General features: G+C 33.3%; 2 protein-coding genes across 3 annotated transcripts; one reads left to right on the forward strand and one right to left on the reverse strand.

Moving 5' to 3' along the window:
* Positions 1-137: 137 nt before the first annotated feature.
* LOC143071128 (uncharacterized) lies at positions 138-14,961 on the forward strand. Of its 2 annotated transcripts, XM_076245252.1 has the most exons (7): positions 138-291; positions 2,015-2,103; positions 3,958-4,199; positions 7,224-7,371; positions 8,898-8,930; positions 9,454-9,882; positions 11,445-14,961. In XM_076245252.1, the coding sequence occupies exons 2-7, from the start codon at positions 2,016-2,018 to the stop codon at positions 11,522-11,524; spliced, it is 1,020 nt and encodes a 339-aa protein (XP_076101367.1). In that variant the 5' UTR covers positions 138-291; position 2,015; the 3' UTR covers positions 11,525-14,961. The 2 variants fall into 2 exon arrangements, with proteins under 2 accessions (XP_076101367.1, XP_076101368.1); XM_076245253.1 differs by lacking the exon at positions 8,898-8,930.
* Positions 14,962-15,145: 184 nt separating this feature from the next.
* LOC143071130 (uncharacterized) lies at positions 15,146-18,852 on the reverse strand. Its single transcript, XM_076245254.1, has 2 exons — positions 18,152-18,852; positions 15,146-16,055 (listed from the first exon to the last, which is right to left on the reverse strand). The coding sequence occupies exons 1-2, from the start codon at positions 18,582-18,584 to the stop codon at positions 15,685-15,687; spliced, it is 804 nt and encodes a 267-aa protein (XP_076101369.1). The 5' UTR covers positions 18,585-18,852; the 3' UTR covers positions 15,146-15,684.
* Between the last annotated feature and the right edge of the window lie 1,046 nt (positions 18,853-19,898).

The following is a 19,898-nucleotide window of genomic DNA, read 5'->3' on the forward strand; positions in this document are numbered from 1 at the left end:
TATGTTCAAAGATTGATAGAACCCAAACGAATTTATTTTAGTTGTGAATCATTTAAATGTAAATATATTATAATGCTATTCTAAAACCCCGATCAATATATAGATCTATTTTTAGGTCATCATAAGTCCCTGTGATCATATATGCACAAATACTAAATTCCGTTTCCTCGCTCTAATAATGCTGTTGAATATTACAAATATGTGTAACATCTTAAACTATTGATTCAACAAAATGGAGGAAAACAGAAGGACTTCGCGTTCTTGAATGAGTACTCAGTACTAGTAAGAAAGGTAGTATCTTAATTATTTAGTAAACACGCCAAACAGGAAGTCGACATGACGTAATAATATTATAGATAATTCTATAAAATTAACAGTATTTACAAATAAAACAATTCTATTTCAAATACGTTCGATCAAACATGTAAATTTATGAATAAGGGGATGCAGTATACTGGCGGATCAAAGTGAGGATTCCGGGGGTTGGAACCGCCTTTTTTTTCTGACGATCATTTTTAAAAGTAAATGCTGGCACGTTATGGTTGGAACTCTCCACATCTTGATTTAGGGTTCGCCCCCTTTTGAAAATTGCTGGATCCGCCCCTGCAGTATCATTGCATATTAGATAAATATTCATCAAGATTCAAATACGGGGATCTGAACAATTAAAGGGTACGAAACGAGTCGAGATCTATTATTATTCACTGTAATATAATTGTTTTGTAAAAATGATTACAAACTAAATAATAATTTGGTGTAGTAAAAGTTGTTCCATTTCTTTTTAAAACTACCAACACAATAGCTTGTGTCTCTGATTGTTATTCCTCGAGGGTGATATAATCAAAATTGTTCAATACTTTGGTATCACCTCGATATCCCAAAGATACTTGTTTTTGAAACTAGCTGTTTTAAAACTGAAGAAATCATTCAAAAGTAATTCTGAATATATATATAAAAAAGTCAATGTGGTATGATTGTGGCAATGCTAAGGAGACAATTCTCCACAAGAGACCAAATGACACAGAAACTAACAAGTATAGGTATCCGTACAGCCTTCAACAATGAGCAAATATCACACCACATAGTCAGCTATGAAAGACCCCGAAATGACAATGTAAAACAATTCAGCTCTGCGGTTGTATAAAGCTGCGCCCTGCGGATCATCTGGTTTTGTCTAGTTTCTGTTGAAGTAACTGTAACCAAGGTTAAAAAAAAATGCTAGAAACACCTTCAGTAAATACCGGTATACGTCATGACACATGTACTATTGATAACATTACCGGTACTAATTTTCCTACACCAGATGCGCATTTCCACAATACATTCTCTTCAGTGATGCTCGTGGCCAAAAAATTTGAAATCCAAAGCTAATAAAAAGTAAAATCACAAAAATACTGAACACAGAGGAAAATCAATTCGGAAAGTCCATAATCACATGGCAAAATCAAATAACAAAACGCATCAAAAACGAATGGACAAGAACTGTCATATTCCTGACTTGGTACAGGCATTTTCAAATGTAGAAAATGGTGGATTGAACCTGGTTTTATAGCTAGCTAAACCTCTATGATGAAGAGCTATAATCAAAAAGGTCATTCAAAAGTAAACAAAAAAGTAAACAAGAAAGAGCCTTGGCTCACACCGAACAACAAGCTTTAAAGGGCCCCAAATTACTAGTATAAAACCACTCAAACGGGAAAACCAACGGTCTAATCTATATAAAATAAAAAAAAACGAGAAACGAGAAACACGTATAAATTACATAAACAAATGACAACTACTAAACATCATATTCCTGACTTAGAACAGGTGCAAATTAAGAACACACAAGCAGGGGTACTGGCCTAGTGCTTGTATATGAATACAAGTACTACATTTGTATTTGAGCCAAGGCTCTCTTTACAAAAAAGATGAAGAGCTATAATCAAAAAGGTCCAAAAAGTAAAACTAAATCCGTGAAAGGAATCAGAGCTTTGCATGATTTGTATTAATATTCGTCATACATTTTTTTCAGAATGCATTTTATCACAGAGCCAAATCTAGTATTAATTTTTATGATGTACCTCTTCATGGACAGTTGTTACGGATTGTATTCAATTAATTGTAAGTTTACTCAGATAGTTACTAGTTTAGTGACCCATGCATAGTTACTGTGATGCTTTATTTTTGGCTACATATTCACACAGATATTATATTATCAATGTCGGTTATGTAAAACTGAGTCTACATAAAATATTTTGATAAACGTTACGAATGTAGTTATAATTTTCATCTTAATGATCGGTGACAAATGACAGCAAACAGTGATTTTGTACATGTGTTAGATTAATTGATAAAAAAATTAAAACAAAAACGAACTCAAGCATACATAGAAATGAACTTTCTGATAACAACTACCATATTCCTGACTTGGTACAGGACATTTTAAGATGGTGGATTGAACCTGACCAAACCTCCTACTTATATGACAATTTTAAAACATATTCCTAATATCATGTGTTCCTAACGAGTACATATTCTTCTCCGCTTCTAGTAACCGCCATAAGTCATTATTAATAACCGGCTTAACCGGCTTATTCATATTCGGATATGTCACAATCGGAGAAAATTTTCACGGGAGAATACCTACGAAAATTTAAACATATCCATAGACATCTGCAATACAGATATTCCATAACGGTCATCCAAATTAAGATGTTCAGGATCACAATACAATCACATGGTGGTTTATAGTCCAGTACCCCTGTTTGTGTGTTCTTGATTTCTTGATATGTATCATAACCTAACTAGGGTTAGGTACTACAAATGTAGTACTTGTATTCATAAACAAGCACTAGGCCAGTACCCCTGCTTGTGTGTTCTTAATTTGTACCTGTTCTAAGTCAGGAATCTGATGTTCAGTAGTTGTCATTTATTTATGTAATTTCTACGTGTTTCTCGTTTCTCGTTTTTTTTTATTTTATATAGATTAGACCGTTGGTTTTCCCGTTTGATTGGTTTTATACTAGTAATTTTGGGGCCCTTTATAGCTTGTTGTTCGGTGTGAGCCAAGGCTCCGTGTTGAAGGCCGTACCTTGACCTATAATGGCTTACCTTTTTAAATTGTTATTTGGATGGAGAGTTGTCTCGTTGGAACTCACACCACATCTTCCTATATCTCTTAATTACTTGATATACCATAACGTCGCTGGGCTTCTAAAATGTTGTATATTACAAATTTTTCAAGAAATTTTTTTCTTACAAACAGGCTTTGAAAATTTTGGCAAAATGCATGCTTCCAAAATGTCGTATGTGAACTTGAACATTTTTGTAAATAGCAGTGAAATAAAAACGTTGACATTTCTGGATCATCCAAGAACTTAAATTATTTTCACAAAAATAAAGAAATGTACAATTATTTGTTTCCCAAAGCCATTCTACAACGATTTTCAAGTTTTCATACAACATTTTGGAAGCAAACTTTACAAACAACTGACATTGGCAATTTTGTAATATGTCTTATTTCACACATTTTGATTGGTCTAACTGTATGCTATTTTGTGATACTAAAGATTTCCTCCCGCCCAGACCATTGGTGTCAAAAAGTATTTTTAGCCAAAAAAGTCATATACGACATTTTAGAAGCCCAGCGACGATAAGTTATGCAGTGTTCGATACTAACATTCATATACTAGCACTAGGCCGGCACCCTAGCCTGATAGATATGTTATATGTTCTGCAGTGTTCGGTACTGACCTTTTTTCTAACAAACGTTTCCTGAATTCTCCGTTAATAAATGTTAGGAAAATAAGGGTCCAAGGAAGTTGTATTTTTTTGGCTATTTTGTTATGTCCCTTTTGGTCATGTAGCTCTTGTAAGGTTAGTCTTTTTTTCAAATGAAATTTATTTTTTTAGTTAAAATCACTTGCGTGTCGAATAAACAATCTAACCTATCAATCAGTTATCTTACTATTTCAGTACAGTTTGAGTCTCATTATTGTGACCAATACGTCAGACGACTTACAGAGAGTACATTTTATAATTTATCGTGGCATGGACAAACTTCTCCTAAACTATGTGATTTTAGTTTTACTGGCGGAGAGAGTAGTGAGCATAGATCATATACAGTCTGCTTTGAGTCATTGGTATATGATTTACCATATTCAGTAGGTGATATTATCTTGCAAGTAAAAAATGAGACGGGGAGTAAATCACAATGGGTAAGAGCAGTTTTATTTTTTGTTTTAATATTTTTAACCATTTTTTTACTATTAGTGGGGTCACAAAAAGAAGGATTAGTATTGCATCACCTTTTTTAATTAGTTTTGATATGAACGTTATCCAAGTCGGAGACCGAGGATCGTATGTGCAACCCGAATTCCCTTCCCCCGATTAATAAATGAAAACATTGAAATTTGACGATCCGCCATTTTTGTCAATCTGCGAGGTGCAATTAGTATTTAAACTTTTACGTTGCGGAACGGACAAAACATCCGGAATGTAAAAAAAGGGGATGATATTGTCTTGCAAATATAAAAAAATGATACGGGGAGTAAATCAAAATGGATGAAACTGAATCACATTCGGGAGATGGACGATATTGTCCTTCCGATTAAGATGATATTCATCTATATGATGCTGCAATTGTTTTGGACCATAGTTTTCTATAGTTTAAATTGTTTTACATTTGATATCTTGGAATCTTTTAAAGAAGAGGGGCGAAAGATACTAGAGGAACTGTAAAACTCATAAATTGAAAATAAAATGACAACGCCATGTCCAAAAATGAAAAAGACAAACAGACAAATAACAGTACACATGAAACATAGAAAACCGAAAACTGAGCAACACGAACCCCATCAAAAACGGGGGGATCTTAGGTGCTCTGGAAGGGTAATCAGATCCTGCTTCACATGTGGCATCCGTCGTGTTGATCGTGTTATTACAATCCCGGTAAACAGTCTTATTCGGTAGGTCACATTCATGAAAAGGGAAGGGGATTGTAGTTACAACGTAAAAAACATATCCGATAGCATCTGTGAAACGGTTATTCCATAACGGTCAACCAACTAAAATTTACGAATGGATGATTTCACCTTCACCTTTTAAAATTCTTGATGTAATAGCTTTCTTGTGAACATCAAGGAAATCATGATAGGAAATACAATCCCGGGAATATCTTATCAGTTTGGAGATATACTCCGTATGCAGCCGCTGCTGGAATGTTACTACATAGAAATGGAAATTACCCGATTTGAAAGCTGAAATAACTCGTTTGTCGTAAAATTTTGCTTTTAACCGACTCTCATCGTCAATTTCTAAATGTAAGTCAAGATATGAGGCATTCTTAACTGTATCTGTTGTGTTCTGTATCTCTAGTTCGATGGGATAGATGCGTTCAATATAGTCACCAAATTTTGAATTATTTAGTGAGAGAACATCATCTATATAGCGGAAAGTAAAGTTAAAGGATTTTTCTTACTTCTTATTTTTCATTCTACCAAGTTCCTGTATGAAGTCAGCCTCATAATGACAAAGAAACAAGTCGGCAAGATGAGGGGCACAATTGGTTCCCATTGGAATGCCGACAGTCTGTTAAATCGAGTCTTCCAAACGAAACAAACATGTTGTCAATAAAAACAAAATCAAGCATCTTGATAATATCAGTTTCAGAGAATTTTTTGTTTGAATCAATGTGATCCTTTAAAAGGTAGGATTTATCCCTCCTTAAGACAAGATACTGGATTTACGTTGGTCATTTTTTTTAAATTAAACAAAGCAATGCCAACTCTTTCAATTTGGATTTTCAGTTTGAAATGAGGATATTATTTTTGTAAAGTCTAGAAAAGTCAAATGTTTCAATACTATTGTAAGATGAAAAAGTCTTAGATAGCATGAACAATATAAAGTCCATAAAAGATCTTTGGTATTTTCTATATCCACATCTGATTAACGCCATCTCTAGAATAGGCAGTTTCACAATAACTTCGAAACCCGGCTTTGATCGCTGATAAAACAGATGTTGATAATTAAGAGGGAGGTTTTGTGGAACACTTGGAAGACATACCAATATCCTGTTGTTTGTAAGGACACTTACGTAGTTTATGTATCCAATACAGTGATGGAAGATCCAGTTTTTTTTTATCCTTGGTTGAAATTCCAAAGGAACATAGAACATACCTATGATTATCCAGGATTTTCTCTTGTGAAAGTGTCATGAGGGTATATGTTGAGTTTCCGAGTGAATTCTCAATACCTAATAGACCTAATTCATTTATCAAGCAGTTTATGTAATGAGTTTTACATACAAAAAAGATTTTGTTTATGGATTTATCTACGGAGACAACAATATATTTTTCATGGAGGTAGGACACGTGTTTTGTAACATTTGGGTCTTTAAAGATTGACGTAGCATGGATATTGATAGATCCATTCAGTTTCTTAATTCTGATTTGAATCAACGACCTCACAGCCGTAATCCATTCTGAATGAGCATCTACGTCTTCTTGCTTACGCTTCGCCCATTGCCTGTCATTATCCTGACTGAATCCACCTGTATTTTAAAATTGTATTTCCAATTGATGGATTTAGGCTCACGATATTTCGGACCTTTGGATAACACATTTCGCCGGGAAGTGTTATTTAAAGTTTTGAGACCGTACGGGGGCCTATAGTTTTAAAATTCTGTGTCATTTAGTCCTATGAGGACGGTGGTGTCATTGGCAACCATACCTCATCTTCTTAATTTTATATTTTGTAATATACCGTATAATGTCTTATAGGAAAGGAATAGAACAATTAAAGTTGTTTTTCATCATGTTCATACCGTGAACTTAACGTTGCGATTTGTGAGCTGTTATGCTATTCGAGACAAGGATTAACTTGATATAGTTAAGATAAATGTTGTTTGTGACACTAATTAGCACGACATTTACTGGATGACTTGATACTTTCGAAACGACGACAACGCTTCAGTTGAAATCATTGTAACTCTTATAACGCTTCCAATTTCATTTCCTGGTTTATAGGGGGATTTGTTTGCTTAATCTCTAAAATTGTCTATATAATTTGTAAATTTTTATCTGTAGGTTCATCTTTTTTCTATCTTTTAAACGTTTAATAGTTAGCTCGGCCTTTTAGAAATATTTTACATACTAGGAATTATTGCATAGAAGATTTCTCTGTGAGTAGATTTCGAGCCCTGATTTTGGCTATTGTTATTCATTTGTTTTAATCTACTGCAGTATTACACGGGACACGACAGATATATTGAGAAAACCTGCGTAAAGCAGGCGTACATGTTAACCATTTCCATTCTGCTACCACATGGGTATAGAGAACCAATACCAAAACCTTACCTTATCATCAAAGTCACAGCATTTCGTTTTAGAGGTAATTAATATAGAATAAAGGCGCTACAGAAAAATATTTCTTTTAGCATGACAATGAGAAGACTGCAATAACATTCAATTGGGTGAGTTGGTGTACCTTTATTTTTCTCTCTCATGCTATCCAAATCTACAAAATGTTTAAATACTGACTGAAAGTGATGTAAATGTGATAGACTGTAACCACTTTTCAATAAATAACTATATATACATAATAATCCATCAAAAATGTTATTTAACACTGTTTGCAGCTTGAAAAAGCTTACAAATTCTTCAGAATTTGGTCCACTTTTGAATGGGAACATATTGTTAACAAAACCGACAAAGTTACATCGAAATAAACATATTTATATTTGTTTCAGCGTAATTTTGTATTTGGTTTAGAATGCCCATTTAATACACCCACATTCATGAAAGGAAAGGGGAATGTAGTAACAACATTGGGAACATATCCGATATCATTTGATAAATGTTTATTTCATAACATTTAACCAACTCGTGATGGCGTCCATAAAATTTACGAAGGGATGATTTCAACTTCACCATTTGAAACTCATGGTTTAATAGCTTCCGTGTGAGCACCAACCCCCTATCAAGAAATTCATGGTAGGAAATGCAAGCATGGTAACATATCAAATGGGAGATATATACCCGTATGCAAGTGCTGCTTGAATGTTGCTACTTTGAAATGGAAAGTTCACAATTGGAAAGCTGATATCATCTCTTTTGTCGTAAAGTTTTGTTTTAAACCGACCCTCATTGTCAATTTCTAGATGTAAGTCAAGATATGAGGCCGACTTAACTGTATCTGTTGTATCCTTTATCTCTAGTTCGATGGGATATAAGCGTTCAGCATAATCACCAAATTATGAATTATTTAGTGAAAAAACATCGTCTATATAGCGGAAAGTAGAGTTATAGGATATTGCTAACTTCTTATCTTTATTTCTAAGAAGTTCCTGTATGAAGTCAGCCTCATAATGATAAAGAACCAAGTCGGCAAGAAGAGGGACACAATCGGTTCCCATTGGAATGCCGACAGTCTGTTCAAAAACACGTTCTCCGAACGAAACAGATATGATGTCAATCAAGAAACAAGCATTTTAATAATGTCAGTTTCGGTGATTTTTTTGTTTGATCCTTTATAAAGTAGAATTTATCCCTCCCTAGGACAAGATACTTGTATTTACGTTAGCTATTCTTTTTTATGAAACAAAGCAGTACCAGCTCTTTCAATTTGTCTTTTTGTTTGGATTGTGGAATACTTGCGAAAAGTGTAGTAAAGTTAAATGTTTTAATACTATTGCAAGATAAAAGACAGTTAGATTGTATGTTCTGTAAAACGATCTTTGAAATTTTTAAAGTATCCACATCTGATACAACATAAGGTACAGTAAACATTGAATTAGTCCCGAAAACTTTTGAATTACAGACAAGAAAATATTTTTAGCAAATTGTAAACAAATCCCAACAATTCTACTTAAAAGTGCATGTTCTAATTGTTAGTCAACAAGGCCTCTCTTCTTTTAGATGAAAAGACTCGATCAACCAGAAGTAACATAGGTATGCCTGTTATTTTTATTTTCATCTTTATTGTCAACTTAGTTTCTGTTATTGTGCTGTACTTTATACTTTGGAAGTATTGTCTTTCATTTCCGCTTATGTACTTTCTCTGCTTGCAATTTTATGTTTCTGTGTTGAAACAGTTATTTGTTTTTATTGCGACTAATATTACATTACAATGTTGACTGTAGTACCCTAATTTTTTACGCTTTTTACCTATTACGTATGTTTGTTTTGCAAAAACACATTTATATAACCAATATATATAATGGAATATAATGCGACTGGCATGCAATATATTGCTTTAGCAATCTCTAAAACCAGGTATTACCACCATATTCTACGTAATAAAATGCCTGCAGCACATCAGGAACTGAAAGCAGGTTTCCATGCGTGACATTTTTCTGAGCTTTTGATTTTGACATTTTATAAAGCACTTTCAGTATTAAATTTCAGATAGAGCTCGTTATTTTATTCTTTTTTAAACCGGTAGTCGACCTGGTTTATCTGCTTTCAATTTCAGATAAAAAATATAACACAACCACAAGCAACAACATAGGTTATACAGTAGCTGGAGTTGTTGTCTTTATTGTTTGTGCATTTGGTATGTTCTGCTGTATAAAGTCGCGTCTCAGATCTAGAAGAGAAGTAGGCTTGGCATGTATTGGCGAGGCTGTATGTACTTGTTTCACTTGTGAATGTTTTGACTGTACAAATTGTCCATCGTGTGACTGTGATTGTGAAGATATATGTAAGCCATGTGGGCTGTGTTATGCAGCCTTGGTGGGTTGTTGTACACCTTCTGTTTTAAATGTGAGAGGTGAGAGTTACCAAGATGATTCGTTGGAAACAACAGGAATGAATCCAGTGTCTGAAGAGCCGGTACAGACTCGCACGTCGACTTTAATGCCAGAGCCTTCTGCACCCCCACCAGATTACCATACATTACAAGGTATCATTTATGTATATTTTACATTATTTTATACAACTATTGATACTTTCACAGATTAAAGCACACACTTATATATTTTTTGAATTCAACTTTATTGCAAATAGGTCAATGGATAAACATTTCACATATAGCTCTGACATAATGCAGATGATTGTATTGCAAGAAAAATATTTGACAGTAGATCCGCAATGATGTCATCAGTTATAAAATGTTTTCCCGTTTTAATGATCGTTTTGTTCATTTCTATTTCTATTTCTAAATTTAGGAACAGACTTTTTAAGGTAAAGATTGCATGCAATGTAACCAAAGCCTTATGGAACTGACTTGATATCTAAATGTTCCAAGGCTGATCACTACTTTTTTAATACACAAAATATACTGCATTGATCATAACATTCTATAGATCATATCCATGAACATTTCAAGAAATTTAACAAAGTAATATAAAGAGAGCCGTGGTATTGTGGGTAGTGCATCGGACTACTAACACAAAGGTTCCTGGTTCGATTCCCGTTTCGGATGAAAATTTCAGGAACTCAATTTTCGGCTCTCCCTTGACACCATCTGCGAGTATGGTCTTGAGGAAACGATGATAGTCCGTCGGAAGGGGACGATAAATGGCTGACCCGTGTTAAGAGAGCCATATCTCTTGCACGTTAAAGAAACCCTTGTAGATTTCGAAAAAGAGTAGGCTAATGCCGCTACAAGGCAGCACTCTCACCCGCAAAGTGGAAAGGGATTAATATAAGTTGCAAAACTTGTTTCCCAATCCACTATAAATTAATAAGTTTAAACTAATATATGTTCACATATTCAAGGCACAAATGAAGTCTCACTTGTCAAGAAAATTACATAACCTTTGCAAGGTGCAGAAATCTTCGAATATCTGATTTAAAATGATAAATGATATAATGGTTAAAGTCAACCCATTGGAGTTATCTTCCTTTGTCTAAAATTGCTGTTAAATCAACTACAACCAATGCAATATTTGATTTTGCTTCCCACTGATAAATTGAAGCAATCTTTACCATTCAGTGCTTACAAGCACTTTGATAAATCAATGTCTATAGCTTCGAAATAACATTTTACGTCGTCGGTTTTCTACGAAATATTTATTGATCTTTAAAAAAAAATTAATCAAAAACCATGTATTACATCAATAAAACAACATAAAACACCAGCAAATAACACCATACTTCTCTATAATCATAACCACTGTAAATGGTTCTTCAATATCTAACAATGATATCAGAAAGAATAATAGCGAACATGTCAAAATAATTTACTTTTGGATGTAATGTGACTTTGTGTTATTACTTTAAAGACAGAAAAATAGTAAAAACAATATCGATAATGTGGTCATTTTTATAAATTTCCTGTTAATAAAACTTTCATTTTTTTGAAAACACTAAGGATTCTCTGAGAACTAAATTATAATCCTTGTACCTTTGATAACTATTGGTCTTAGTATTGAAATTGTACATTTGTTAAGGTAAAAAACATTCCCACTTAACATTCATAAAGTTCACACTACATTTAATATGACTTTTTGTTTGTTGCAGGTGATTCATTACCGCCTCCTCCAAGTTATGAAACCGCTATACGTGATATACCTCCATTAGCACCTCCGACCAATCATTGATGAAGACACATACGTACATCAAACCAATCATTGATGACGACACATACATACTACATGAATCTAAGCATTGATGACTACACATACGTACAACGTGAATCTAATCATTGATGAAGACACATACGTACTACATGCACCAAATCATTGATATTGACAAATACGTACTACCGTGATCCCAATCTTTGAAAGTAATCAATGACCCGACAAATAGCCAATGGAAATGTCATATTAACGTCTCATGATGCTGGTTAAGCTAACTAAATAAAAGCATGCTTGTATCACTTTTTCGTATCTGTACAGTGTGATACAATTAATATCTCTGCATGTAAGCATAATTAACAGGACATAATCATAAGAGAATTTCAAATATCCTATTCCAGATAGACAAGGATGTAAATGTATATATTTTCAATTCTCTTATTACTGATACTTCAAGCTGATGACATAAATGCATTCAATAAAAGTACATAGCTGGTTGAATCTGAAGACAACTGTTGAATAAAAGGAAAAACAAACAAGTTGGTAAATAGGATACGGTGTACTGCGATTAACGGAAAGTCGGTAAGGTGTCGAACAAGATTGCTCCATAATGACACAAAACAAATACATATTGCTGAAATGGCGTAAAACACATTTTACAAATTCTTAAGATTTTGGTGTGTGTTTTTAATTATCTCTCCCTATAGTATGAAACATAAGTCAGGTAAGACTGACCACGTATTGTTCGTTTGTCTTTGTTTGTATGTACGCTTTTTTCAGAGAACTTGGATGTTGGCGACTGATAAAGTTTGTTGTAGTATTCGATATTTTTAGCGATATCAAATTAAATGTATTAAATTTAGCACATCCAAATAGTTATCAAAGATACCAGGATTATAATTTAGTACGCCAGACGCGCTTTTCGTCTACATACGACTCATCAGTGACGCTCATATCAAAATATTTATAAAGCCAAACTAGTACAAAGTTGAAAAGCATTGTGGATCCAAAATTCTAAAAAGTTGTGCCAAATACGGCTAAGGTAATCTATGCTCGGGATAAGAAAGTTCTTTTTTTTCGAAAAATTCAAAGTTTTGTAAACAGGAAATTTATAAAAATGACAACATTATTGATATTCATGTCAAAGACAGGACTTCGTCAGGTTAGATAACTATTTCACTTTTGAAGTATTCGCCACAAAAGAAATGAAGGACAAGCTTTTTTTTACAATGAATTATTTTTGTATTGAATGTATGTTATCTTACGATTATACTAAATTTGTTTACAAAGACTGTTATAATGTTTTACTTTTAGAGTGGCCTATCATGATAATTATTAAACAGATAATGCTTTAACAGAATCTGAACGAAGAAGATATATATTTAATTAATTTTCAGTTTGAAATAAACTGAGAAAAGAACAAGGGGATGAGAAATCAAAACGATATATGGAATAAAACAAACACAACACCATGAAAAACGACGAAAAGCCGATCGATTCATAATACACTACAGAAAAATAAATTTTGAGCAACACGAACAACGTCCAAGGACGGATATGAATGATATAATGGTATAGAAATAAATGAAAATCCAAAAATAAAGTTGTCCCAAGCTGCTTTGCAGGTAATACTTCACAGACTGCATTATGATGACGTCTTTATACTTTTAATATTCATTTAAAGTTACTGTTTGATATATAAGGTTCAGAAAACAAAGGATTATAGACTTGATAGACATACAACTAAATAGTTCTAATTCGAATTTAGACTACATTTAATATTGTGACTGCGATTACTATTAGATTGATAATCGTTTTTCATGTATTGTTGTTGTAGACATTCAACCGTGTATTACTCTTTTGAATGTTTTTACATTTTGCTTAAATAAGATACTTTGAACGACAAAAATTATTCTTTATTTCTTCCTGTGTGACGTTCACATTCTGACGTCAAACACTCGACACTACACTAGAGTTTATGTGAATGCAGCCAGGGCACTTCAAATATTTCAATCCTTTATGTGTTGATTTAAAATACATATACAAGTAAGCAATGAGTGTTGTTTTTAAATTTGATAGATATTCTTTGTGCTTCTTTTTTAAATAAGTGTATGTTTCTGTTCTAATTGAGGTTGACTGTGACACAATGATGACTGCTGTACCCCTATTTTATAAATTTCCTGTTTACAAAACTTTGAATTTTTCGAAAAACTAAGGATTTTCTTACCCCCAGGAGTAGATTACCTTAGCCGTATTTGGCATAACTTTTTGGAATTTCGGGTTCTCAATGTTCTTCAACTTTGTATTTGTTTGGCTTTTTAAATATTTTGATCTGAGCGTCACTGATGAGTCTTATGTAGACGAAATGCGCGTCTGGCGTATTAATTTATAATCCTGGTACCTTTGATAACTAATTAATCCACCATTTTCTACATTTGAAAAAACCTATACAAATTCAGGAATATGACAGTTGTTGTCCGTTCGTTTGATGTTTTATCATTTGATTTTGCAACTTGATTAGGGACTTTCCGCTTTGAATTTTCCTCGGAATTCAAGATTTTTGTGATTTTACTTTTTAGTAATAGGTTGAGATCATTGTTTAAACTTATTATACGCAATAGGTTGAGATCGTTGTTTTATATGCTACTCACTGAAATACAGACTGGTTGATGAATTGGGACATGTACATTCGAATGTTGCGGGGTTCAACTTGTTACATGTAGCGGACGCACAAACCTCCCCTAACATGAGACAGGTGTGTAACAGTTCAAAATGAGAACAAATTTTAACGATCAGTTGAAAAAGGCTTAATTCACTTGATGGATACAAATAGAAATACATCCAACAAAAATAATTACATTGGATGCATGTTTTATTGTAATACTTTATTTGATTGGCTAACATCAATCTCGAGTCATTCTGAAATTATCATTCATTTCGAAATGAATTGTAACATTGATGATGACACACATTTCCACAATAAAGTGCACAGGTAAATAAATGAATAACTTAATTGTAATCGTGTTTTCGTGATCATAGAAAAAAAAAGGTAAATACAAGTATTGAATGCTTCTTTTAGTAATTTCATAAGGTTGTAAAAGCGTTGATTGTGCGTACATTTTAAGACTGAAGCGCGTTAGAGCTTCATACAAAATGTACTTCGGTCAACGCTTGTACACCCAATGAATTGACATAAAGAAGTATTCAATACTTGAATACAGATCAGACATGAAAGCTACTGTGTGACGCTTATTCCGAACACACCGAGTCTTCACTGCGGAAATTGATATCATTTACGAAGTAGGAACAACGGCTTGTAGTCTCTTAGTATATATGTCATGTACTTACCGTCTTTATGGCAGTACATATTATATAGCTAAAAATGTATAACGCCATTTTATATATTTGGTAACCAAATTGAATTAGTATTGTTTTAATGCATTGGAATCTAAATTAAAAAAAAAAAATAACACCTACATGTAATAAATGTTTTGTACTCGCAGTGTTTTTCTGGATTTACTGTGGCCTTCACCAGGAAAGTCAAATGCCCTCAAAATAAAGGGAGGACGTGTATGACAAAGAGGGACATAAAGAGAATATTATATCATTTGTTATCGCATACAGTTTTCTGACTGTTTTGGAATATCAACTTTTTATATTTATTATATCATAGTCATTTTAAAACTCTTCTTGTATCCACTGGATTTTGTTTTAGAATGACATTGCAGTTCTAGACGTTATTGAAAACAATATCTCACGGACTCAAGATCATAAAAAGTTCTTACAACTGGCTGGCAATGTCTAATCTGCAGCAAAACACAAACTTCTTCTTGTAGTTCAATAGGGGACAGCCATTTAACTTCAAGGGGGTGGGTGTGGGTTATGGTTTTCCAATTTGACGAAAAAAAAAAAATAATCTGGTCAAGCAGATGACAAAAATATTTATTCTAAATTCCAGATTTCCCCCATACCTTCTATTGTTTAAAAATATTTAAAAAAAATTGGATTGAAAGTTTTGAAAAAAAAAAACAAAATATTAACCCCTCTCCCCCTTTAAGTCAGATGGTTGCTCCCTTAGTACTTGGATGAACAATAAATGTTACCCATTATAAGTGAACGACGATCAAATAGTACAGGACTGTAGCAAGATTAACCAAATAATTACTCCGTTGTAAAACTATTCACTAAATCCTTTTTACCATACTAGGCGAGGCGGAAGTAACATGTCGAGCATTTATCATAATATCCGGTAAATGTGACGGAAGTTGTGAACCCGTGAACTTGCTCTTTTCTTCACAGTCCATTAACCACTGTACAATTCTTTGGTTTTTATTGACATTGTCACTTCTCATCGTCTGTAATACTTTTTGCGTCAGCTGCACTGGATCATGAGGCTTGTGACTTGCGTCATTTTCTAAATCAGACAGTGTAACGTCAAAATTGTTTTTATTAATGTGAACGGTAGATGCTGTAAAATGACGTTCATGTTGTCTGCGGATATCCAACATTTCGTTTATTATTATGTCATCATCCGAATCGTCCTCTTCTACTAATTCTGAAAACAGACAAGATGGATATTATGGTAAAAAATCAGCGGGTGCCATAAGTTGACAAGAAAATAATATTTTTTTTGTGTTTTAAAACACTTTAGTTTACTAACCAGTTTTGTGCAAAAGGAGATCGTGCTACTTTTAAATAGTTAGTTTTGTACAATTTTTACATCAATAACTGTAACAAAACAATATAGAATTTTACAAACTTGGACACATTTCTTTTTATGACCAAAAATAAATTATGTTAAGGTATATTGCAAATATAATTTTGTCCGTTTTTATGCAACTGTCATACAAGTAAGAGGTTTAGCTAGCTATTAAACCAGGTTCAATCCAACATAATTAGAAAATGCATGTACCATGTCAGGAATATAACAGTTGTTATCAATTCGTTTGATGTGTTTGAGCTCTGATTTTACCATTTGATTAGGACTTATATCTAGAACTTGACGATAAGGGTCGGTTTAAAAACAAAACTTTAAAAACAAAAAAGATCGTATCAGCTTACCAATTGTGACCTTTTAATTTTTTTTACCGGCTTTGTAATAACATCAGCAATGAGAAAATGCCTGTACCAAGTCAGGAATATGACAGTGGTTATCCATTTGATGGAGCTTTTGATATTGCCATTTGATTAGGGACTTCCCATTTTGAGTTTTCCTCGGAGTTAAGTATTTTCGTGATTTTATTTTTTACATATTTTTATTATTAATGGAAAATTAGGTTTTTTTCGTGAACTTTAAATAACGATAAAGTCTAAGGGTTTTCTTCATGCAGTTTTACGAAACTTGGACATCATTTTTTTTCATGAACAAAAGACGGCGGTTCATACCGATAAACAGATCAAAATCTGGAATTTTTCTGGGTGTTACTGATAAAAGGACTTCGTTTTTTATCTGTTAATGTTTCCATACATTCTGCGTTGGAAATGTTTTCCAGCATTAATATCTTTGTCAAACATTCATGGAATGTGTTTGAAATTTGGATAGAGGATTCTTCTAATCTTCATCGATAAGACATATGTTTACCAACATACCAAGCACCATGTAGACAGCGTTCCAAGCACAATGACACTATGTCGACAACATAACAAGCACTATGTAGACAACTTACCATGCACACTGTCGACAACATACCAAGCACTATATATATGTAGACAACATATCAAGCACACTGTCAACACCATACCAAGCACGCTGTCGACAACATAACAAGCACTATGTAGACAACTTACCATGCACACTGTCGACAACATACCAAGCACTATATATATGTAGACAACATATCAAGCACACTGTCAACACCATATCAAGCACTATGTAGACAACTTACCAAGCACGTGTCGACAACATAACAAGCACTATGTAGACAACTTACCAAGCACACTGTCGACAACATATCAAGCACTATGTCGACAACTTACCAAGCACGCTGTCGACAACATAACAAGCACAATGAAGATAGATCAGTCTCTGGACTGAGAGGGATAAGTTGATAAAAAATGTAAATGATGCCAATTTGCTGACCCAGTGAATCATTCATAAACCAAATTTAAATTTTATGGCACTAATGGTATCCATAAACAGTTGAATGACATTTTTACATGTTGAATATATACATATATAAATATCTGCAGTTTTAATTTTGCTTTTTTGTTTATTTTCTTTATTCTATATTTTGTCATTTGTATATCATTAAGAATTAATAATAATCATTGTAATAAATTGTTTGTAATTATACTGCTCTTTAAGGGCGTCCTTGATATTGTTGTTGTTGTTATAACTTACCAAGCACACTGTCGACAACATATCAAACACACTGTCGTACCGATGCTTGTAAAGTAGTCCAATGATTGTTCACAAAGTTGAAATTCAAAATTACCTCCGACAAGAATCCTTACTTTTTATTAATGACGAGATTAAACAGGGTATGTGTAAGAAATATTAAGAACTCTTTGTACCTCTATGGTCGTTTAGGAAATAATAATCATATTAACTTATGCAGCAATGCTGAAGAAATTTAACCTTTTTTTCAAAGTTAGTGATAAACTGAAATCAGAAATCAATTGATGTGACCTTAATTACTGTATAAGACATACCTCTGTGGTGATTCCAACATAATTTAGTGAGCGGTTTTTCGTTCGGGAGTGGAGTAGGACATCTCTTTGCAGAAAGTAATAGTTTTCCAGATCCTTCTCGTCTACTTGTTGCCGAACCCTTTTGTTTCATCTTGTACATCCCATTATTAGCATACATATCAGAGGTTTCATATGGTATTTGTGTTTTTCGACCTTTACCACTTGCATATCGTTCAAGCCTGGTACCCACTACTGGTGTTCCCGGCCGACTTTGATCCTCCCTAAAAGGAGGACAGAGATCATGTCTAACAACTCGGCGCTGAATCTTTTCTTTTTCCTTAGTGGTGCGCGAATCATGTCTTTTTCTTAAAGAGGGGAGAATGTCTTCGGAAGATTGGTAAACAAATCCTCGTCTTATTTTCCCAGGAATTCTTTCAAGGGAGGATTGAAACATTGCTAACTTTTCAATATCGTTTCAATGATATCGATTTTGTTCCCTTCATGGAATTATTAACACAAATCTTTATCACGTAATTTTTAACTCTTCCTGAGTTCACTTGTCATTTTTTTTCTAAGTAATCTCGTATCCGCAAATAAACAACATTTTGTGAACAAGTTCCTATTTAAGGTGTTGTATTCGTGTCTTCCATTTTACTATTGTGGCTGTGCAATAATACAAATTAATCCCAGTTACAGTATGTTTAAATCACGTACTAAACTCTTATATACCGAGATTAGACGTACCAAAATGCTACATTATGTTTTATATTAATTTAAGGTTTAATCTAGGATTAACTTAGTGTATTATATGCACAAAACAACACATGGTAGAAATTTCAGCTGACCTACTCAAATAAGTTCATTGAAATTGGATATTTGCCGATAAAAAATCTGTGCAGACAATTCTGAACAGAGCGTGCGGTCTCTTCACCAAAAGTTGGACATAGAATTGAATTCGAGAAAATAAAAAGGCAAACAGATTACATCTAAATTGTCTATCATGGTTAAATGTAGCTTGTTCATTTTGCTTTCCTTTGATGTCTATGTATCATTGTCAGATTCTTGTGTAAACTATCTAAGAGATTTTGAGAAAAAAAACTTAAAGTGGAACTTTACATCCAAGTTGATAAGAGTGAAATGTTATGCAATAACCATGAAATACACTCATTTTTGTTTTTAAGAAGCACACTTTATTGATCCTACAAATTCGATGGTGTATGTGCCATGCATGATATATTTGCCGCCTGACGTTCTGTAAAAAAAAAAAAAACCATAAGTCGTTGTGTTCATTAAAATGATGTTTCAAATGCTTACTAATTATCTATGAACATCACAGTCAAACTTGTATATTTTAATAAACACCTATTCCATTCTACGTCTGTATTGTTCCACTGCATGGTGACAGTTTAAAGTGTTGTTACCTCGACATTTAGTAGTTAATATACGTACCAGTTTTAAAGTACCTACTAAGTGTTTTAATAAATACTAGATATCGGTATTCCATTTAAATATCTCATATCACTTGGGAATTTAATTTTTCTGATTTTTTTATTCATAAATTAAATATATGATATTTCCATAATATATGACTTTTTCAAGTCTTAAAATGGAAATAATCAAAGTACTGAAGTACTGAACATCGGATGACCGCAGGTTCTTGTGGATGGTCAAAAGCACATGTCACAGAAACAGATCACATCTCTATACCTGAAACTTGGGTTAATTTACAGAGATATTTTTTTCTGATACAAGTTCGTGCTTGGATGAT

The sequence above is a fragment of the Mytilus galloprovincialis genome, chromosome 4 (genome assembly GCF_965363235.1).
Source record: "Mytilus galloprovincialis chromosome 4, xbMytGall1.hap1.1, whole genome shotgun sequence".
Classification (NCBI taxonomy): Eukaryota; Metazoa; Mollusca; class Bivalvia; order Mytilida; family Mytilidae; genus Mytilus; species Mytilus galloprovincialis.